General features: G+C 57.1%; 1 protein-coding gene across 12 annotated transcripts in view; it reads right to left on the bottom strand.

Moving 5' to 3' along the window:
* The window catches only part of PHLDB1 (pleckstrin homology like domain family B member 1), a 44,462-nt gene extending 26,750 nt beyond the window's left edge, over positions 1-17,712 (bottom strand). The window contains exons 1-6 of one of the 12 annotated variants that reach the window (XM_067751214.1): positions 16,196-17,712; positions 13,028-13,108; positions 12,256-12,379; positions 11,148-11,318; positions 3,754-3,879; positions 717-2,059 (exon numbers count right to left, since the gene is read on the bottom strand). In XM_067751214.1, coding sequence (XP_067607315.1) covers positions 717-2,059; positions 3,754-3,879; positions 11,148-11,318; positions 12,256-12,379; positions 13,028-13,108; positions 16,196-16,240 — 1,890 coding nt within the window. In that variant the 5' untranslated portion in view covers positions 16,241-17,712. The remainder of the gene's footprint in view (positions 1-716; positions 2,060-3,753; positions 3,880-11,147; positions 11,319-12,255; positions 12,380-13,027; positions 13,109-16,195) is intronic. The other 11 variants (XM_067751208.1, XM_067751209.1, XM_067751210.1 and 8 more) reach the window with 11 other exon arrangements.
* Between the last annotated feature and the right edge of the window lie 5,418 nt (positions 17,713-23,130).

Below are 23,130 nucleotides of genomic sequence, written 5' to 3'. Positions count from 1 at the left end.
ACCCACATGTGTGCGCATGCACACACACACACACACACACACACACACACACACCAGCACACAAAATCACTATCACACAGACTGACCTGGATCAGCCAGGGGCTGCCCATCCTGTTCTCTTCTTCTCCCCCTGCCACCCCCATTTCCAGATGATCCAGCATGGGCCAGGATGAGCAGCTCCCACCCATTTATAGAGGCCAAAGAGAAGCAAGAAAGAAGGACCAGAGGCTTTTCTAAAGAATAAGCCTTGGAGAGACAGGAGACGTGGGTTCCAATTCCAGCTCTGCCAGAACTTGCTGTGTGACCTTGCACAAACCCATTCCCCTCTCTGGGCTTCAGCCTTCTAATCACTGAGACCTGCTTCTCAAACTGAGACGTACAAAGCTTCATCATAAACGTGCTATGTTTTCCTAGAGCTTCATTGTGTTCAGGTACATAACGTGAAACTTCTTTTATACATGAAAACAAACACTGTGTTATGGAATAAATGCAAAGTGAGCATGAATTTGAAATAAGGCCTTAGAGACGTCAAAGAAAGTTCTTGTTCAGGGCACCAGAGCCTTGAGATACTGGTCACTACGGTGTATCCCGGAAGTGGAGAAGCTTGGGAAGCCCAGGCCCTGTCCACGGGCCCCTCCCTCCCTGCCAGCTGGCCCGCCCACACCCTGGCAGAGCCCCTGTCATGGATGCCAGCGGCCTCCCTGGCATCCGCTCACCAGCCTCTCCATCTCCTGCTCCCGAAGCCGCTCTTGGCGCTGCCGCCGGTGGTACTCCAGGAGGTCATCCTCGTTGTCACTGATCTCTGTGATGCTATTTTTCCGCTCCCGAGTGACAGGCACCCGCAAGTCCCCGCTGGAGAGCTTCCTCTGGGCACGGGGGCTCTGGTGGGGTGAAGCCCCAGTCAACGAGCCCAGACTATAAGCCGGGCTCAGCCTGCCACTGAAGCTGCCCTTGCGGGGTGCCAGGGACTCCCCTAGTGTGGGTGAGGGGCTCCGTGTCCTACGGCCCCACGCCGTCACAGAGAAGTCCTCTGGTGAAGCCCCATGGGCTGCCCAGCGCCGGGGTCGGGGACTCTCTGCCACTTCCCTGGTTAGTTTGGGATCTGGGGTGGTCCGGGCGGGCATGGGGGAGAGAGCCCTTCGGGACAGAGATGGACTCAAGGGAGGCAGTTCTCTCATACTGTCCAGGCCCCGCCGGCCTAGGCGGGGGCTCTCGGGAGGTTGCAGGGTGCGGGTAGCGGACCCATCGGAAAATGTTCGGCCCACCAGCTGGCGTGAGGGGCTGGTTGTCAACACCCGCTCAGTGCCCGGCAGCTCCCGGAAAGGGCTGGGAGGGCGGTCCTGGAGCGTGCCAATCTTGTTTCGAGGAGCAGGGACTGGTGGCTGGAACTTGGGGCTGCCAGGAATGCTGGTGGGTTGGCCACGGGCACCTGAAGCCTGGTATTCACTCAGGCCAATCGCCACCAGGGGCAACTGCCCCCCCGCCCGGGGGCTCTCGGTGGCTCTGCAGGCCACTGCCAAGACAGTGGCTGCAGGGCTGTCTGTCCGCAGACCTCGGAGGCCAGGGCTGGGCGGCCTCTCGTGACCCCCCTTCCTGCCCAGCCGGGGGCTCTCAGAGGGGCGAGCACCACTGGGTCGGGACTGTGAGGGCTGCAGGGCCAAATGGTAGCTAGAGGACCGGGCAGGCACCAGGGGGGGCATGGAAGGGGCTGGCTCCTGCCCACTGGGGGAGTGGCTGGCACAGCTCCCACTGCTGGCTGGTGAGGAGAGCGGAGAGAAGGCTGGAGAGGTGTTCTCATAGCTGGAGCCCACGGACATGGCGCCAGGGCTGGTCGGGGGGGACAGCAGGTAGCGGCCACCATTGGCCATCGGTGACAGTGGGGAAGTGGCGGCAGGCTTCTTGCCAGCAGCTCCAGGCTCCTCGAGCACCAGTGAGTCCATGATCTCCTGCAGGTCCTTCTCAATAGAGCTCACCAGGGAACTGTGGCTGCCACAGGCTGAGGGTCCCTGGGTTGCAGGCTGTGGGGTGTGGTTCCCGTTCACCAAGCTTTGTGATTCTGCTGAAGGAAAACGCAAAGAGGCCTCAGGACCTGGTCGGCGTCTCCTAGGCCCTAGGGAGCTGCATATGCACAAGAGCGAGCACTCCCACGTCCTGCCAGCAGAACAGGGCTAGAAAGGCTCTGGAGAAGCAGCCAGGAGATCTGGGTCCCAGCGCCAGCTCAGCCACTAACCTGCTGTGCAACTTCCCCAAGTCACTTGCCCTTGGTTTTGCCGTCTGTGAAGGAAGAGGGCTCTCCTGGCTCTGACATTTTATGACTTAGGACAGAGTCGGCAACACGGCCAGGCACTCACCCTAAGACTAGGTTCCTCCCTGCCTTGGTTTCCTCAACCTCCTCAAGCTCCACTTCAGGAAGGGCAGGTGGACCTTCTGCAAAGGGCATGGGGGCACGCTGGGGAGCGGGCCAGAAGTTCCGGGGAGGAGGTGGTCCCAGTCCAATAGGACATCAGGGCCTCCCAACACAGCAGCCGAGACCCAGGAAAACACACACACAGATCCTCCAGGGCTGGGCGAGGGGTGTGTGCAGCACCACTTTATCCAGTCAGAGGCAAGGGAGGGGCCTGGCCCTAAAGGCCAGTTCCTGGAAGCCAGGCTGGGCAGCAACTAGGTGCAGCTCAGTGCCTCCAATTAGCCCGTTAAGCCATGCCAGCAAGAGCCTGCCTTTGCCCTGCCCCAGCCCTTGTCAACCAACCAGGAGTCTCTGAAACCACTGCCCCAAACAGCTGAGGGAGTGGCGTGACAAGGCCAGGGTGGGAGCAGGGTAAAGCTACCCAGGGAGTGGACTGGGAACCCAAGCTTCTGAGCCTCCAAGGACCTAGAAAGGAGAAGAAGAAGGCTTTGCAAGACTGAGTCTGGGTCCAAAATTATGGGGACTGTGTGGGACCAAAGGCAGAGGGGTTGCCGTGGATACTGGTGATCCTAGGGACCACCCATCTTTCCTCAGATCCCCAAATGATCCATTGAAGCCACTGATGCCACCCTGCTAGGTGCACCTCACACACATGTCCACCTGTCCCAGTAGCACGCTGACACCTGTCATCCTACAGCCATCTGAATACCCGTGCAAAGTCTGGGGTGGCAGGCCTATAGGCAGCCTCCTGATCTGCACCCAGCCCCCTAGGCAGCTGGGCTGAGGGGGGCTGTGCTGGCTCCCTGGGACAATCACCCAACTCTCCTCTGGGGATCAATAATTCACACACAAACTGCAGCTGCTCCACTGAGACATCAGCTGGCATGGCATGGCCTGGGGGTGGGGCAGGGCCCAAAGACATGATCACAAGCAGGTGGGACCCCCCCTCCCCGCCCCAGAGCTTACAGCAGCTCAATTGGATGCTTCCTTCTGCCCCCACAGGCCACCCTCAAGGGTGAGGCTCCCTGGTAGTGACATAAGAGGGTCAGGGTCCCAGACACCAAGGTGGCACCTTCCAGGGCAGTGGGACACAGGCCGGCACAGCCCCCCATCCCTCAGGCACATGATTCCCCAATTCCAGCCAAGCAGCACTTCTTGGATCTCTTCCAGTGGTCAGACTGCCTGGCACTCTCCACCAGTGGCCCATGGCAGGTGGCAGCAAGCCCAGATCATGGGTGTTGTCCTGCCCTGACACTGCAAGTGTGGCTGGAGGCTGGAATGGGCAAGGAGGAGGACTGTCCACGGGGTGCCGCCAAACTAGCCACGTGCCCCAAGTGGGTACCTACCCGGGCCAGGACTGTAGGGGGGTCCAGGGGCCCGGCCCCCTGCCGGAATCATGCTCTTCATCCACTTGGCTTCAGCCGGGTGGTTAAAGCGGAGGAAGGTGGACTGACCCAGGCACAACATGCAGCCTGCAGAGAAACCAAACGCTCGGAAGGGCAGGCAGAGCTGAGGCAGCCCTCACCCCGCAGCACAGCAGGCTCAGCCCGGGCTCCGAAGAGTCATCCCCACCTGCACTCAGTGGCACCCACTGGCTCCACACCTGACTCCCCCCGTGCCGGAGGCCCCAGCCCAGCTCCACAGCACAGGGCCGAGGGGAAAGAGCTCTGGTTTGTAAGTCCTAGTCCTAAATTTCCTTCATACTACCTGTGAGATCTTCAGGTAAAGTCACTTCACCTCCTTGAGTCTAGTTCTCTCATCAGAAAAATGAGGACAAAACCACTGACCTTGCAGAGTTAGAAAGACAGTGCATGCCAGTGCTCTGTAAGCGGAGAAGGCTCTCCAGAGAACACAGACACCCATGTGCCTCCCATCAAGATCCACCTATCTGCCACCTGGGTGGAAGGGTCAGTTTGAGAGGCAGCAACTTCCAGGATCACACAAAAGCTCTGAGACAGGGGACAGGGAAACACCATGGATCGGTCAGATGCCCCTGCGGGGACCAGAATTCGCTTCCTTAAGAGAGCTGCCCCCCTTTCTGACAGCCAGGAGCGACCGCTACCCTCCTTCTCTCTGTCAAAGCGCTCTCTGGCCTGACATCGTCCTGCTCCTTGGTCTCCCCTGGAAGGCAGCCAAGCCTAGGCCAGTGGGCCCAGCCTCAACCAAGCACATTCCCAGGCAGTAGACACAAGCCCAGTCCTGCCCAGGAAGTGTGAGTGCATGGAGGGGGGAGGGCAGGTGGGAGCCAGAAAATGTAGCCAGGGGCACCGGGAGTGTGCACGGTGACAGGTGTGCGCACCGCGCCTAAGCCTGTCTGGCAGAACTCCTCCTCCCGGCCACACCAGGTGCTAGAGGGCTTCTGCACAAGATGCTCTGTTGGGAGAAGCCAGAGACCTGGTGGTCTCTACCACCCACTCTTCCAATTTGTCCATGTCCTTGGCCCCTGGCCCCAGGCTCCTCTCTACCCTATCTGGTGCCACTTGGCACCCCAAGCTTCATGCCAGTCTGAGCTAAGACTGGCAGGGAAGTCTACATTCCTGGACGCTGAGACAGTTCAGCTCAGGCAGGCCACAAGGGCATGGGGCATCCCAGACCACGTGGGTACCTTGGCCGCCCACTGAGGCGCTCAAGAGCCTGTTGGGGGGCCCTGGGCATTGCCACGGAGGGGGGGCTAGCAAGCTGAGAAGCCCATAGCAGACAACATAGTAGACAAAACCACCCACTTCTCTGGCAAACCCACGGGCCCTCCCAGGCAGGCACCGACAATTCTAAAGGCTGATGGGTGGTTAGGAAAGGAGGGAGCCTTCCCTGCCAAGCCACCAATCAGAGGCGCTGATCACAGAGTAATCATAACCGGAATAAATAAGAGCCAGCCACACTGTCCACCTAATTACAGCCACAGCTGTTTCAGAAAGAACCCTGCATTCCCCGCCCCCTCCTTTCAGCCATTTAACAAGCTAATTAATGATGAGTTTGCAGGGTCTAGACAGACCCACTCAACCCTAGGTTGATGGGGGGCAGGGAGGGGGGGCGGGGCAGATCAGGAGCCTGACCACATAGTCCAGACTGGGAAGGAGGTGGGGAGTCTGGGTGGATTCCAGCCCATCAGTGCCAGGCCCACCCAAGGAGGCTGTGGGCACCTACGGACCCCGGCCCTGGCCCCTATAGCTGTGAGTTCCCTGCCCCTCACCCTCCTCTATACAAGGGGTGTGGCTATGCTGCCTCTGGGGCTATAAATAGGTGATGCCAGGCAGCAGAGCTGGATCTGTATTAATAGAGCGGGCAGGAGGGCAGCGGGACTGACTGCAGCTCAGCTCCTGCCCAAATTAACTTTCTATTTGCACTCAGGGGCCCCAGGCATGGCCCCAACTCTGGTCCCATGCCCCCAGGGGCCTGGCAAGCCTGTTTCTGGGAAGAAACCTCCTCTCTGCCCACTCCTGCCCCACACCTCCAAAGGTCAGCCCACTCACGAAACCCAAGAACCCCTTCTCATCCAGGCAAAGTTGTGTTTGTGCCCCTCCTCCCCAAAGGGGCTCAGGGCCGAGCTGTGTGCAGGTGGGTGCACATCTGGAGGGAAAAAAACAAACGGGGCAAAAGAGAGGGTGGATCCTATCTCTGAGAGATGCAGGGGGGGAAACACTACACACAAACACACTCTCATCCCGGCTCACACACATACACACTCAGAAACACACAGACACACAGATATAGGCAGACAGCCTCACACTCAGAGCGACAGTCACTGCCCTGCTGGCCACACAAATAGAATGAACTGGCCAAAAGGAGGCTGGGGCGAAGGGAAGATGGGAGGAGGGGCCTTGGCTCCTTCCATCCGAGACCCCTCTGAGCCGTAACACAGGCTCCGCTCATCCTAACCAGGACCCCTCAACCCCGTAGAGAGGCAGGTCCCACGAAGGGGACCGCCTAGTGCTGGGGAAAATGAAGTCTGCCCCGCTGAGGAGTGGCCCCAGCCCAGGCGCCCCACTTAGATATGTTCAGGGCTCACACACACGATCGAGCCTCACGGCCTCAAGCTCCCAAGCGGGGCCAGGGACCCGATCCCCCTCCTCGCACGCTTCCCCACCCCCTCCACGCCCCTCCCAGCCCGAGCTGCTCCGCGCCCTGCTGCCGGGGCTGCGGCCGCCGGGGGCTGAGGACTCACCACCGAATCCGGACCTCCGGACCGCTCGCCCCTGCTAGCTCGAGCCTTCCAGGTCCCCGGCCCGCCCCGGGCCTTTGGAGAGGCGGGCCGACCTCCCCGCCGCCGGCTCCGGGCTCGGAGCAGCGAGCGGCGAGGCAGCGAGCAGCCACCAATGCCCGGGGAGGGGCGGGCCGGCTACTGGCGGCGGGGGAAGGGAGCCCGGGAGGGAGGGACAAAGGAGAGGAGGAGGGGAAGAGGAAGTGATAGAGGAGAGGAGAGGAGAGGAGCGGGATGGAGAGGGCGGGGCGGGGGAGATGCGGGGAGGGAGCCAGCTGACTTCTGAGCCAGCTCAGAAGTCCTGAGCCCGGGTCAGGAGTAGAAGTGGGGCAAGGAGGAAAGGTTCCAGGGAGATGACAGAGAGAAGGACAGGTAGAAGGTGAGAGGTAGATACAAAGGCCAGAGGGTGAAGAGCCAGGAGGCAGAAGTAAGGGGAATTGGGGTCTCACTGAGACCCCTCTGTGGCCAGAAGCCACCAGAGGCCTAGGAGGGGGCCGGCCCAGCCCCTGGCTGGTCACTTTGGGCCAGTCACACCCTCTGGCCTCGGGTTCCTTATCAACAGAGTGAGGAGGCTGGCTTGATGACAGCAGAGGTTAAGCTCTGACAGTCCATGGCTCCATATATTAGAGAGAAGAGTGAAACTCCTGGGAATCCAGCTAAGTCACTGGGTCCAGCTCTGGCCCTCAGTCTGCCACCCTGACAAGTGCAGGCCAAGGCAGTGCTGTGTGCAGTGTGCGCAGCACTGAGCCCGGCCCCTGTCTCCACCCTAAACACCTCCTCCTTTGCCCCCCTTACCCCCACCCTCCCAGCAGTTCACCTCGCCCCATGACCCACACTGGACCAAGGCCCTGCCTCTTCCAAGCCAGCCCACTCCCCTGGGGCTCCAGAAGCCAACCCACCTCCTTCCAACCACAACCACCGGTCGTGCTAGCCCCGTAAAGAGCTCTTTCACCCCAAGGAGGTACCCTTCCCATCTGGAAACAGTGCCAGCCGCCTCTGGAGCCCCCAGGACCTGGCTGAGGTTCTGGGCCAGGCAAGTACCTACCACCCAGCCTGGGTCCCAGAAAGTTCCTCTCATTCCAGGGACTGGCCTCTGGACACCAGAACCTTAAGGGACACACTGTGTTCTCTCAGACGTCTTCTGTATGCTCAGCGCTCACGTAGCCCCACACACTTTCTCCCAGGTACACACCAACACCTGCTCAGTCACACAGACACCACTCGGCCGTGCATACTCTAAATCACACAGACACCCCAGTTAAACACGTCCTGTCTCCCACACACATTTATTCTCAAACACACCACCCCTCAGGCACCAGCCCCTCTCTTGGTTATACCCTCACTCAGGCACAGATAGCCTTTCACTCAGTCCCCAGAGAGACTCTGAAGTCAAAAGTCAGCCTCCTTAGAGAAACAGTCAAACAATTTTTCCACCCTCACTGAACTCCTACCCACCCAGCCATACTACACACACACACACGCACGCACGCACGCACGCACGCGCGCACACCCCCGCGCACTCATATACTCACATACAGCTTACTCCCCTTCTGAAGGAAAAAGGAAAACCATATAGGGTCAAATGCAAAATAGGGGGAGGGTTTAAAAAAAAAAAATCTCCTCAGGAAATGTGATTCATCAGTCTGGAAACTGTGACGGCCAGCTGGACTGACCCAGACGGACACAGAGGATACCGCCAGGGAGAAATGGGGCAGGAGGCAGACACAAAGAAGTGGGGAGCTAGGAGCATTTGCTTTTTCTCTCCTTCCTTTGAGCTTTATTAGTCAAGATCTTTATCAGTCTTATAACAGAGGACAGTTGGAGGCATCACTCCCATTTTACAGAAGGAATAACTGACAGCTGTGTGGAAGAGGAAGAGGCTCAGTGTCCTGGATCCCAGAGGGAGGCAGCTGGATAACTCAGGAATCCTGGCTCACCAGCCACATTCCAGGGAGCCTCCCTGCTGGCCCTCAGAGAAGCCCCTGCCCACCAAGGAGGCGCCTGGGGAGTGAAGGAGACTCCAACGAAGGGCTGGCAGTGAATGCTGGGAGAGGATGAGGACCTTCTGTCTAGACAGCCTGGTCCCTGAGCTTCATGGCTTTCCGGGCCCTTCCCTACTTGGTCCCCTCCCAGATCTTTCATGTGGTCTGGCGATGTGGTCTCAGGGCGGGACAGCCTAGACCCAGATATGATATTCCTCCTCATTTCCTTGGTCCTCTTCCTAGCTCCACCTCTTGTTCTGTAGAGAGAGGGCAGCGTGGGATGTCCCGGGATACCCGGGGATAGGACTGAAAGCAGGATCTTCCTGGCCCCCATGTCCATAGCTCTAGCTAAAGGTTGGCATCTGTTTTCTGCCTGCTTCCCCCCACCCCCTGGCCAGGCATATTCCTGCTGGAAGAGCCTGTCACTGCCACCCTGCTCGTGATGACGTGTGCCTCTCCAATTGCCTATGGCTGGGCCCAGTGCCCAGAATGATGCATCCAAAGCCCGGCCCAGCCAGAGAGGGCTCCTTGTTATTTCTAGGGTAGCCCTCTGTTTTTCAAAGAGGGGGGTCCCCCCTACAAGGCTGGATCGGGGAAACAAGACAGGGAAAATGATCCTCTTGCATATACGCCCACAGATAGGCACGTGGCCAGTGAGTTCTCATATCCTCACAGGCGCACACACGGACTTCGTTACCATCAGCCCTGAGTTCACCCCTGCCCCCAACTTGAACACTCTGATCCATAAACACAAGGAAAGACACAAACACAAAGATACACAAGCCCAGAGGCACAAACACATCCGGAGATACATAAACACACTGCAGTTACACAGACACATAGAGATAGCACATGCACCCCCGAGCCACCCAGTTTCCAGGGAAACGCGCTCCCAAGAATGTCCGGAGTGGGGCCAGGCAGGGCTGGGCTTGGTGCCTTGCTCCAGAGATGAGACAAGGAAACCCTCAGCTCCTGGAGCCCAGGGGAGGGGTAGTGCTGGGGAGAAGAACACCCGTTCCTTTGTGCCTCTGCCTACCCCTCCCCAGGCTGCCAAGCTTCTGAGACAGGCGAGCCTAGACAAGGCAGCTATGGGGATGGAAGGGAGCGAAAGGGAAGGGGGTTTAGGGTCAGGAGAGAGTGGGAGGGTACATAGTTGGCAGGGTGGGCTTTTGCCTGGGCAAGAGTTGGGGGTCACTTGGGCCACAGGAAATGCCTAAGAATTCCATCTTGGCCCAGGCCCTCCCTCTTCTCAGGGAGCTAAATGCTGCCCTGGGAAGACCAGGCAAGAGAGGCCTACAGAGCATCGGTTCCGCCACCCTGCTCACAACGCACAGGGGAAGAAAATTCTTGCTCATGAACGTGAGGGATTTGGGGCTGGGCTCTTTCTCCAGCCTTCTTTGAACTCTGCCTCTGCCTCTCCTTGCTGTTCTACTATCTCACTTCCACGTACCCAAATCTTGGGGAAGATGCTCTCTTTGAGATGGAAGAGTACGGTCAGGAGCCAGATGGCATCACAGCCAAAGCCTCAATTTATGGGGGTTCCTCCTCTATCTGGAGTCAGAGAAGCCCTGGAGGAGATGAGGGCCTGTCTGCTGCTGCTCCTGGCAGACCTGTCTCCCTGGAGTCAGTTGTCCCCCTGACACTCCCAAAGGCAGGAAGGTTGGGTCTCCTGGGTCAGCCCTGAAGGGAGAGACCCCAAGAGGTGTGAAGAGAAGGAGAGAGGGAAACAGTGGAGTGGGTGGGATTTCCACTACAAAGGAGCTTCCAGCCAGTAGGAGGTAAGAGTCCCAAGAAAACACTGCCAGGACACGGGTCCTCCTACTTAGAGCCAGGCTTAGTCCAAAGCTCCATCCTCTACCCCCCACCCAAATCCACTTTTGTCATCCCCCTAATACGGTGCTTCACTGTATACATTGATGTCCAGGGCAAACACACCTGGTTTATCAGAGTGCTACCTGGCCAACCCCTTACCTGCCTGGTCACCATAGTAACCGGAGGCCCAGTTTTTAGAGCTCCCTTACACAACGGAATGGCCTGTTGCTTTGGGAAACAGGGTGGTAACCATATTCATGACCCAAAAGCTACTGTCAACAGTGTTTTAACAGGAGTGAGCGTGTCCTCAGATTCTGCCATCAGATTTTGCCCTTGTCCCATCGCCATTATCCTCAGCAGCTCCCCAGCCTCAACAGCCTTTCAGAACAACTCCCTCTTGGCATCACGGAGCCATGTGCCACTTTCCCCTCGCTGCTGCTCCAACTGCTCTCCCCTAACGACCACGAGTGACCACTGCACCACTCCCCGTGCCCTCTGAGAGCAGGAAGCAGGCCCTCCTCTCTCCCCACGGTGGCAGGGTGGGGGTGACCAGAGAAAAGCAGGTTGAAGACAAGTCTGGATGCTGGAGGGGTTTCGAAATGCACCCGATCCAGATGCACCTGAGCACCCCACCCCCAACTTGGCCACTCAGGCGGTTACCATGGCAACCAACACAGCAGGCTTCCCCTGCACCTGTCATGCACAAGCTTTTAAACAGCCCCCTAGGTTCCGGGCTGTCAGAACTTACCCTGAGTGAGTCGGGTGGGCTGCCGGACCAGGAGCCCATCAATAGTGCAGGCATTGCCGCAGGGGTAGAGGGTGAGGGTGCCCCGCAGGTTCTCGATGTAGCAGTGCTCTGGAGCCAGGCCTAGACCCTGCAGTGAGATGTCCCTGGCTGCAGAGCCAATCACTGTCCTCCCTGAAGACAGGAGGCAAACTGAGTCAGAGGGGTAGTCCAGGCTGAGCTGGCAGAGAGGGGCAAGGAGGGCCACACTGGAAATCTACTGCCACCTCCTACTCCAGGGAGAATCACGGGCCACATCTTTGGGACCCCTGAGCCTGGTCGAGACAGTAAGGGGTAGAAGCTCTTCTCAGACCCAGAGATGAAGGCCCGAAGGGCACAGTGGATCCACAGATAGAGTAGGGAAGGGGGACTTTTCTGCAGACCTTCCCTTTGTCCACCCAGTCCTCCCTCCCTAAGACCTTTTTCTCCTTCCCCATTCTCCCCCATCTTTTCCTCAAACTCTCTCAGCCTCCTTCTTCTCTCCCTCCCTTCTGCCACCTGCAACCCTTGCCCTCCCTCACTCCCCTCTCTTCAGTTCAACTCTCCCCGGGCTTCCGCAGGCACAGCCCCTCCCCCTGGCAGAGCCCCTGGGACCGGTATTTGGAGAATGTGGGGAATGTAGTATCACCCAGGCAACAAGTGCAACCTCGAGAGCAGAGAGGAAGGGCAGAAGCCGCAAGGTGGAAGGGGCTGTGCCAGGGCCTAACTAGGAGTGGGGCCCCCACTGCCATCTCTCCATCTCCACCAGCACCTTCTCCCATGTCAGGCACTGCCCTGGAGGGGGCCCCCTTTCTTCTTGGCCACAGCGGTTGCCAAGAGCCATGTGCTCTCCTGTTTCAGTGCCCTCCTCCTGATTTCTAAGCTGACCTTTAATCCCAGTCATGGAGCTAGATTAGTCTGGGCAGGCAGAGACAAGGGAAGCAAACTGGTGGGGTAGGTGGCACGGCCTCCCATCTGTTGGAGGTGAACACTGCCAGCAGGTATCAAGAGGGCCCCAGCACATGCCAGGATCCCAGGGCAGGAATGTCTACGGGGATGGAGGGGTGGCAGGTCAGATGCCCCCCAGACTCACCTTCCTCCAGCGGCAGAAGAGTGATGGCCGTGCTGAGCCGCCCACTGCCCAGGCTCACCAGATGGGGTTTGTCCGTTTGCACTTTCAGCCCTTTGCCTGTTTCGATCAGGTCCAAGGGTCCTTTCTGCAGGTAGTGGAGGTGGGGGAGGAGCATCATGAGACTCCTGGCCGGCACCTTACCACCCTAGTCCCCGTCCTCACACCAGCACTCTCTCCAGCACCTGCGCTCTCCAAAGGGCTCTGAGGGTGTAGTGCAAAATCTTGCACAGAGCAGTATTCCACTAAATTGTAATTAGATCTGAATCTAGGCCACTAACTCGTCCCACTGGATTTATCTCAAGTCTTGGTTTAACTGCCCTTTTGTCTGTTAGGACAGAAACAGGAGAAAGGGGAGTGGGGAAGTGCTTGGTAAGAGGAGGGGGTACTGGTAGAGGGGACCGATCAAGACTTGTCCCTGTAGACCTGTCCGTGGCAATCCACTTGGCCATTGTTTGCCCCTGTTAAACTAAATTACAAGAGAGGGCAGGGCCTGGATCGAGGAGAGAGATACAGCTCAGGGTCAATCTGTAAAACACTTCCTGACTTTCAAAGGGTATTTTCTGGGTGAACCAATTAACCTAATTCAGCTAAAGACTTAGCTGTTAATAGGCTTGGGACCTGGGGAAGAGCAGAGGTAGTACCACTGTCATCCTTGGGCTGGGACCACAGGTAGGTAGAGGAGTCAGCTCATCCTCACCAACAGCCCGCTTGCCCCGCCCCCAACCACACTCACCTGCACCATAGCTGGGGTCTTGCTTCCAGGGCCCACTTGGTTCCTATTGATCGTGTCCATTGTCCTGGGGCTCCAGAGCTCCTGCGGACACAGCAGAAAACAGGTGAGGTGGGGAGGCCAGGGTAGAAAAGGGCAAGGCGTAGGCTCTGTAGCAAGGTTCTCAGGGAAGGCGCAGGCCCGTGTCACCGTGGTTTCCAGCACGCTCCTGCTGAGGGAGAAGTCGAGGCAGCTCAGGAGCTTCCTGGGGGAAGGCGATGCCACATCTTCAGCTGTGGCGTGGATACCACACCACACCGGTCCTGGCCCTTGCCACACACAGGAAGCCCAAAAAGTCCTACAGGGCCCAACCTGTACTGCTGTACTTTCTTGCCTCTGACACCCAGGGCTCAGGCCTTGACAGCTGAGGACCCTCACACAACTGGAGCCGTAAGCAGGGTGGGGGAAATCTACCTTAGCGGGAGAAGCAAGTCCAAGGAAGCCCCTCCAGGGACACTGGTAGACAGGGGGCCCCAGGTGGGTGGCAGGGCTGAGCAGGAGCTCCCTCCCACAGCCTTTCCCTCTCCTTCTTCTCCCTTTGTCTCTTTTCCCAGGGGTCTCAGAAGGATGTTTTCTTAAAGGAGATACACGGGAAAAACAACTATTCCTGCCATCTCTTTGTCTCAATTTCTGCACCCTCTCTTCCCCAGAAAGCAATCTTACCCCCAAACAGTCAGCAAAAAAATAGAAACCCTCCATGGTGACTAGCACTGGGAATATAGGACTCTGGGGATCTTCACCTGATTTGGTGCTGTAGGAAGCTGAGGTCCTTAGAACCAGAGGTAAAATACTGATAGATTCCAGAGCCAGAACCTGAACTCTTCCTCACTCAACCCTTTCTCCCTGGCTCACAGTTTTGGTACCTGCAAACTCTGAGGAAGGACCTTTGTGTACTAATATGTACCTACATGCCCATCCTTGGCCAACTTGCTAAGGTTCATCTGCTGCTGAACAATGTTTCTGGGGAAGTTGAAAAGAGTGTAACTGAATGTAGGGAGGGAGACATAGGAAAGCAGGGTGCCCCTCCACTTTCTCTTCCAGCCATCTTCCAAGGGACTTGGAGAAGAAGTCGGGGGAGGAGCCAGCATTCCAAGTAATGTCTGACCCTGGCAGTGGGGCCCAAAGGCCTTAGCCATAGTTACTAATTTTACCCTCCCAGCTTCCACCCTTCCGGACCTGGACTGCATCGTCTCCGTCACCATTTCCACCCAAGCTGGCGGAAGAGAGGCTGGAACAGGGCCTGGGGCCCGCCCCAAGTCTGCCTAGGAAGAGGGAAGGCAAAGGCCATTAACCTACACCAAAGCTCAAGGTGGCCTGGCACCTCCCCAGGAGACCTGGCCAGGGGGAAGAATTTCCAGGGACAGAGACTGCTGTACTCAGGGAAATCCCTCAGCATTCTCTGAGGGAGGAGAGGCAAGAGAGTGGGTTGGGGATGGAGAGTTTATATAAAAGAGGGAGTAAGAAAAACAAAACGATAAACAATGGTGAAAGAAAGGCATCATCACTTAGTGGAAAGAGCTTTAGACTGGGGTACAAGAGCCTTAAATTTTATTTTATTTTATTTTATTCTTTAGAGCCTAAATTTTAATCCTGACTTTATTATTTATTAGCTGAGAGATCTTGGGCAAGTTACTTAACTTCTCTGAGTGTCAGATCATTCTCTATAAAACTGGAATAATGATTTAAAGAAAAAACACCCACTACTTGCCTGGGGCTAGGGGTGAAACAGGGAGTGACCATAAGTGGGCAGATTTGAGGGGGGTGATAGAAATGTTCTAAAACTTACTTGTGATGACGGTTGCACAGATCTGTAAATATACTAAAAATCACGGAATGTACATTGAAATTAAGTGAATTTTATGGTATGAACATCATACCTCAATAAAACTATTAGGTTTTTTTTTTTTTTAAAGATGATTGTCTGGAGATTCAGGTATTATATGAAATGACACTGTGAAGTGCAAAGCACTATAAACATGCCAGTTATCAGTATGAGCTTCATGATCTCGAACAAGTCACTTCACCTATCTGGGCTTCAGTTTCTTCATCTGTCAAGTTGTCATTATCACTCTGTGAGGTGGCAGTGGGTGTGCTCTTTTATTTACACCAAGGATTTCAAGTGCAGATAAAGATTGTAAAGGAATGAGGTTGATGGGGAACAAGAGTGATTGGAGGGGAGGAGAGAAGGGAATAAGGAGGTGAAAGAAGAAGGAGAGATAAGGAGAGAGGTGTAGGGAGAGACAGAGAAGATAAGAAAAGATGTAGAGATTGGGAGGCGCGGGGCTGTGGCCCCAGCTCCGAAACCTAATCCAGGTGAAGTGGAAAGGTACACCAGACCGGCGCGTCCCAGCACGCGGGCGGCGCTCTGACCCAGGGGCTGCGCAGCGGCCGGGAGAGCAGCCACGGGGTGGGGGGCGTGGGGGACGGGTCGGGGCGGGGGCGCCTTCTCCTCCCACCCCACCCCCGGCAGGGAGTGCCAAGCGGGCTGCTCCGAGGCGCCTCCCACCGGCCGACCTGCTCCCGTCCCACCGGGCTGCCCACTACCCGGGGGCTGTAATTACCCACCCCGCTCGCCCAGCCCGGCCTCCGCGGCCGCTTTGGGAAACCCCGCCCCGCCCGCTGCCAAAAAAAGGCCCCTGCGGTGCGAGTCCAGCTCTCGGGAAGGAGGGACTGGGGGAAGCGCCGCGGTTTGCCTCGGCTCTCAGTAGCCCTCCTGCGCCGCGAGCAGAGATGCCCAAGCTCCTCCTCGGGCTCAGGGTGGCAGAGGCCTGGGTGTCTGGAGGGCCCCTTGTGGGGCGACGCCGGAGCTCCGGCAGGTGACCCCGCTCCGGCCCCTCCGGCCTCTCGGCCCAGCGCGAACGCCCGGGCATCCAGGCCACGGGGGATCAGCAGCCCTACCCGGTCCCCAGCTCTCTGCGCCTCGTGGGGCGCCCAGAGTCACCGCTTCGGGGGTCTCGGCACCTTAGCCAGGGCGGTGGGGGCCCAGGGAGCGGCCGGAAAGGTCTGGAACCGACAGGCACTGGAGGAAGTCCAGACTCCAAATTAGGCACCAGAAGAAAGGTCCGAGGCTGGCCCCGGAGCGAAAGCGGTCCCGGCGGAGCCCCCGCACGGGTGCTTCCGCTCCGGCCTCACCTGTGGCCCCGGCGGCCAGCCCAGGCCTCGTCCTGGGCGTCGCATGGCTGTGGCCCGAGGCCTCCGGGGTTAGAGCTGGGATCCTCTCGACCCGCCGCCACCGCCTTCGCCCATCCGGCGCACATCCGCCCTCGAGGAAGGGCCGCCGGCGGAGGAAGGAGCCGGGAAGGGAAGGAAACTGAGGCTGGGAGCCCAGCGGGCGGGGCGCCGGAGCCGGGCGAGGGCGGGGGAGGGCGTGGGGGAAAGCCAGGGACGAAGGGAACTTCGGGAGAAGGAAAACGAGGGGTCTGCGGAGGGACGGGGCGGGTGGGAAGACGAAGGGATTTGGAGGGAAATAAAGAGGGAGACTGAGGGATGAGGGAAAAGGAGGGCTGGGGAGGGAAGACTGAGGGCAGAGGATGGGGAGGAGGGGAAGGAGGTGGGAAACCGGATAGAGTCGAGGGGACGCAGAGGTGGGGGGAGACGGGGACGGAAAGGTAGAGGGACTGGGGAACGAAGGAGATGGGGGAGACTGGGGACAGAGAAGTTCTCAAGGAAAGGGGGTGACGGACCGGGGGAGCAGTCGAAGGTACCCAGGGCCGTGGAGGGGGAGACCGGGGGTGTGGTGGGAGGCGGGGCCCTGGAGTAAAAGAGGGGGCCGGAGGGCAGGCCGGGGGACCCAGGAGTGGGGAGAGACCGTAGGCGGGCAGCCGGGGCTGGAGGAGGCGGCGGGACAAGGCGAGAGTGTAGTTCGGGGGTGTGATTTTACTTGTGTGCGGGGTGGAGGTGGGGTGCCGGAAAAGGGCGGCTCTCCGAGGCCGGGGAGGCCGGGGGACTGAGTTGGGTTTCCGCACGGAGGGCTCCCTGCTGCCCCTCGCCGCCCTCCCCAGGGCCGCCAGGTGGGACAAGGCCGCAGTGTTGGGCCGCCTGCCGGGCCGCCCCGCCCGCCGCTGACGCTGGACAAGCGGCCTTTCTTTGGCCGGGCGGGGAGAAGGGGCCGCTTGTTTGCCCGGCGGGCGAAAGGGGCGGCCCCCAGACACCGCCGGCTCCCCGCGGGCGGCGGCGGGAGGGGGGCCGCGTGTGCAGCATTTGTGTGTGTGTGGGGGGGGTGAGTGTGTAACAGTCGGCCTGTGTGAGAACTGAGTGCGTGATGGGTGTGTGTGAACGGCGGGGCCGCGTGTGTCGGGGTGCGTGGGCCCGGGGAAGGGCGTGAGCGCTAGGGGCCGCAGGTGTGAATGTGGGCTTCCTGGGAGGGCTGCGGGTGCTTGGCGTGTGTGTGGAGTCCTAGGTGTACGCTGGGTCCCACACTTGTCACGGCGGAGAGAGACGCAGCTGTCCGCGTGGCGTGTGCGGTGGGAAGGGTGCGTGGGTGATGCCGGGTGGGGCGCCGAGTGTGTCTGCGCGTGGGATGCCTGACGTGGTGGGGAGGTTGGCTTTGTGTGTGACCGGTTCGATGAGTCAGACTCCGGGACGGCTGAGCTAACGGGCCCAGTATGCAGCCCCGCCCCGGCGCCCTGGGTCCCCCGTCGGACCGCTCGGTCTCCCGGCCCAGGCTCCCCTCTTGCCCGCCTCGGCGGAAGCGTCCGCGGGCGCCTCGGCCACCCAGCTGCCCCAGCCCCCCGCCGCCCCCGGGCGCCCGCGCTTCCGTATCCCGGAGGAGCCCGGAGGACCTGGCTCAGCCCCGGCACCAGGGAACTCCGCAAGGGATTCGAATATGGACCGTGCGGGCGTGGCAAGAGCGGAGACTCACTGCCCCCAGCTTCCCCCCTCTGGCCTCCCAGACCCCTAAAGACGCGGGGTCTTGGAGAGGGCCGGGGAAGCCTCAGATGTGCCACCCATCTCCTGAACACACGCAAGAGTCTCTCCCGGACACCACTGCTTCCAAGCCGGACTCCGCAGCCCTTTCCTGTCCGCCAAGGCGGCCCGGCCCGGGACTGGAGCTGAGATGCCCCGGGAGACACCTCCGGTCCTGGTGCAGGGCTCTCAGTCCTTCTGTCGGCGAGAGAGGGGAGGTGTGGGGAGCAGGCGGACGAGACCTCGCGAGTGTCGCCCAGATGTCTGGGTGCCCGAAGGAGGGTCTTGGGACAAGGATCCGCGTTCCCCCCGGGGGGAGAGCGCAAGGGCCCCCTCTGGCGGCGGCGCGGGCGGCGGCTCGGGAGGGCAGGAGCAAGCAGCTCTCGGGAAAGCAGCGGAGCCCACTCCGTACAAAGCCTCTCGCGCCCCCACGCACTCACCTGTGGACCCCCTCCTCCCCTACCGGTTTCTTCCGGGCTCTTCCAGCCCAGAGCTGATCTGAGGGCTCCCTCCAGGTCCCTGGGACTTCCTCTTATCCAGTCCCAGCCGCGCAGCTAGCAGGACCCGCAGGCGTAGTGGGGGAGAGCGTTCTTACCTCGGGGGGAAAGGGGGACACTGGTTCCTTCGCCTGGCTCGGCCGCCGCGGCCCCAGGCTCAGAAGGACACTCTTGCTTTTCCCTGGGAGCCCGCTGAGTAGGAGGAGGGCGAGCGGGTCCCGCCTCCCTACCCCACCCCCCCGCTAGTCCCCGCCCCCGTCCCCCGTCCCGTCCGCCAGGCCAGCCGGAGGAGACGCCCTTGTGGGACCGGAGCCCAAGATCCCCCCACCCACCCTTTCCCATAGCAGCACCTCCCCCCCACCCCCGGCCTGCACAGCGCCCGCTTTGTTCATCTCTCTGCAGCTGGGCTCTCCACTACCACCACCACGTACACACCCCTATCCCCACTCACCCTCCCCTTCGGACTCTCCTAGACCACCCTCCACCCCTAGGCTTTAAGGCTCTTCTGAGAGGGTGTTTTTGACAGTTTTTCTCTAAACAATCCCACCTTTTTTTTTTTTTCTCACTTTAGGTGCCTGAATCCTCCATGAGCTCCCAATGAACTTCATGGTCGCAGCCCTACAACATATTCTCATCACCTCCAAATATCTGCTGAGGGTATCCAGGTCTACTCTCTGTTGCCCCTTCTCCTCATCCTACTCCAAGCCCCTCCACCATGACGACCTGTAAATGGGGTGGATAACTCTGCATATAGGGTGTCACAGGTTTTTCTAAGGATAGGTATACGGAGGCATGGTAAAGTGCCATGCAAACTGTAAAGCACAGGAAAGCTGAATGGAATTATCGTCTTACCCCGTGTAGCTCCACCCTCACCACAACCTGCAGGATTACACTCGGGAGACAAGCTGTAGGTTTACTGTTGAGCACACCATCCTACAGCAGTCTGGGTCTCTGTAGGAGCGAGCGAGGGGTTAATAAGGAAGAAGAGGGGGGCACCGAAAACCTAAGGTGAAGCCTAGAAACTGAGCCTGGTTGAAAGTCATTCTCGCCACCCGAAATCCAAGCTGACAGAGGATCCTTACCTTGCAAAGCCAGCTCTCGCCCCAGGAGACTGACAGGGGAGGCCCTAGGGAGCTGAACGCAGCTAGACTGGACCTCTTTAACCAGCACTGGAGGGACCCCTGAGACTCTTCCTCCCTGAAGGAGAGGAAGGAGAAATCCCCCAAGGCTGGCATAAATTCCAGTGAGGGAAGGATAGCAGAAAATAATTTGTCCTCTTTGGGATGGACAAATCTTGCTCTGATTCAGTGACTTTAGTATGTACCCTCCCTGCCTAACCCAGGAACAGCAGAAGGTTGAACTGCAGGAATCTTTGGTCACTCATTGACAGGGCCAGCATTAGCAGGGGGACCCCCCATGTCTGGAGGCTGGAGCTGACCGGACTAGAAGCAGGAGGGGGTGGGACGCTCTCTGCAGCTACCTGCTCTAGCTAATAGAGGTCAAACTATCAGGCTTCAGCATGTGCTGTGGGCACCAGGAAGCCCCAGGATTTGGCCTGGGGTGGAGGAGCGGTGTTGGGGGTGGAAGCCTCTTATTCTTTCTTTCTTCACACTGTTTGAGGCTCATAAAAGTATTTTAACTCTGACCACCTTTTTATGAGGCAGATCACAACAGTAATTTTCAGGCTATTCTGTTTAAAAAAGAAAAGAAAGAAAATGAAACAAACCCCAAACTTGTTGTATCTTATGTGCCAAGACCCAGAGTTTGAGGGAAGAGGCTCAGATTGGGGTACCGCAAAGACTTTTCACATAACTCTGTTTCACAATTCCAGCTCTTCCTTACCGTCTTGGTCAGGAGGAATTTCAGGGAATAATCAAGGCTGCCACGGAGGCGGCTGATGCTGAGGCAGGGGGTTGAAACATCACCCAACTGCTCTCTGTCCTCCCAGCCCAGCGGTCAGCTGACCCCATGATAAAGGTTCTGTGCAATGTGTCCTCGCTCCTGCTGTGTCGGGGCCCTATGTTCCCACAGTTAGAGCACTCAGGGGACTTCAGACCTACCATCCCCACCCCGCTCCACATCTGGAGCCCATCAACAAACTCAGTGCTCTCTCACAGTTACGCAAGAGGTTGAGCAGCTGGGAGCTCAGAAAGGGGGAGGAAGAGAGAAGAAAGCAGAAAACAGCTTTCCAAGCATGCTTCAGACTTTCCGAAGTGGAAGCAGGGGGAGAGGGCAAAGGCTGGGTGTGGAAGGAAGAGTGGATTTTTTAAGGCCTTCTGCACTTGGCTATGAACGTCAGGAGTGGACTTCCACACCCAGCCTGCCTTTGCCACGGCACAGTTCCCAGCTCTGTCCGTCCTCTGAAATTGTACACCCTCCAGCCCCAGAAAGAAGTGATTATTGCTCATTACAGCAAGCAATCCCTGTAGATGCACACCCTATCCCAGGAAGCTAACCTTTCTGGCCTCTTTGGATCCTGAACTCAGCATCATTAGTGTAGGTGTGGTGGCAGCAATGATGCCAAGTAACTCCTCACTGCATCCAACTTGAAGAAAAAGTTCAAACCTTTCTTCACTAGCTGCAAAAGAGCAGAAGCTGTCTTCTCAGTTTGTCTTTGAAGCTGCACAATTCACACTTCCACCCACAGGTACGTCCAAGCTGAGTGGGAAATTTGGGTAGGACAGAAGACTGGTCTTATTTACCTTCCGTGGCTCAGGACCTTCCTATGAGCTGAAAAGAACAAGCATTCATTCGGGCAAAAGAATGGGAAACAAGACCTATTTCCATTTCTCTCATTGCTTCGAATTGGTAACACTTCTTTTTCAAAAAGCCCGTTAACCTGATCTCAGATTTACATCTATGGGAACTTCCCAGAATTGGACTAAGCCTTAAATAACCACATAACCCCTGCCCTATGAACAGCAAGGCAAAAAACTTTCCTTTTTGACCACTGAGGGTAGAGGTAGGGGAGTGGCCCAAGCTTCTGAAAACCGCCTGGTTGCTTGACTCTTGTGTTTGAGAGGCGGCAACAGATCAGTTTGGAAAAGTAGTCTAAACTTCCTAAAGGCCTGCCTCCACATCAGTCACTAACTCCCCAGGGCGAGATGTGAAACTGACTCTTGTAGACATGCTGTCTGCTCTTGGGTCAGGAGCAATACACAGCAACCAACCTACTTGTGGATCTTCTAGGAGTTTCAAAGAAGCTCTACAGCTGCAAATGTATCTACCAAATGGGGCAAAAAGAGGGAATGAAGGGAGAGGATGGTTACAGTGAGAGATGTGCATAGTACAAGGGAGTCAATTCTGAGTTTTTGCTTCCTTTTGAGCGATTCCTCTAAAACCTACCAGACCAAAGCTCTATTCCTCACCCTCATTGAGACCCATGTTGAGTATCACTAGTTGCAGTTGACCCCGACCTACCTTAGCAAGAAAGCTTTGTAAGGAGGTACAGCCGTTGCTTCCAGTTCGACTTCAATCTTCCTGAGGATGGGGACTCCTCCTATTTTCCTCCTCTCCTCCTCCAATGAGCCCTGCAGATGTAAACTTTTTTTTTTTGGCCCCGCCTCGCAGCATGCAGGATCTTAGTTCCCTGACCAGGGATCAAACGTGCACTCCCTGCAGTGGAAGCGCAGTCTTAACAACTGGACCTCCAGGGAAGTCCCATAAACTTTTAAGAAAAGCTATTCTCTATCAACCCTGGAAATCTCTGAGAGCCTACCCAGTGTGAACGTTAAATTAATTGGAGGGCAAAGTTTCCTGTAGAGATGCATGGGTTGATAGATTTGGGGTTTGATACTGTGAGTAGATGAATGACAGACCTTTTTTTTTTAAAAGGAACTCACCTACCTCCCTACCTCCTCTGTGTGGAATTAATTAACCCAGAGCAGGAACCACAGACCTCCCACATTAAACAGAATGCCCAGTCAGATCTAATTATTTTGTTAGTTTCCCTCACAAGAGGCCAACAAAAACTCCCCTTGATGCTGTGGAAGGATCAGCTGCCAGTCAGAGGGTGTGGCGTGGTTTTGGTGTGCTTCATTTCACTGGATTAACGTTACAGCCTCAGAGATCCAAGCCACACTTCAGCAACATTAAAGATACTTGCAATTTCTCTTGCAATTTCTCAAAATCTTGGCTTTCACCATTAAAATAAAAACTTATTCATTCCAGAAACTTACTATTCATCAGAGATTTGCCTTCCAAACAATTTGGTGACATTCAATAATTTTTCAAGTTAAATAAAAAGAAAGGAAGGAAGAAGCCTTTTCTGAGGGAGTTATCAACTTCCAAGGAAGGCCTTCATCACTCATGCCTGCATCACTTACTTCTTACCACTGTTTGTCTAATGGGGAAGAGAATGCTCCAAGATATCACCAACTATGGTTATTCTTTAAAGATGAAGCCTCATTTTTCTGACTCTACAACTGGCTCTGACAAAATTAAGATCAAAAGCCCATAAGTGGCATCAAATTCAAAAGCTACACTGTCAGGAGTGCATGTGTATGTGTATATGCTCAAATGTAGAAAAATACACAAGACACAATACCTGTAATAGGGAGAAAAGGCAATGAATACTCTCAGATAGAGATTATTTCCTCTTAAAGAAACATATCATTAATTTTTAATCTTAGATCCTGTTACAGCATTCTGAAGACACCAGAGAAG

The sequence above is a fragment of the Pseudorca crassidens genome, chromosome 9, assembly GCF_039906515.1.
Source record: "Pseudorca crassidens isolate mPseCra1 chromosome 9, mPseCra1.hap1, whole genome shotgun sequence".
Classification (NCBI taxonomy): Eukaryota; Metazoa; Chordata; class Mammalia; order Artiodactyla; family Delphinidae; genus Pseudorca; species Pseudorca crassidens.
Note: the sequence above shows the minus strand (reverse complement) of the source record. Positions and strands in the feature narration are given on the sequence as shown.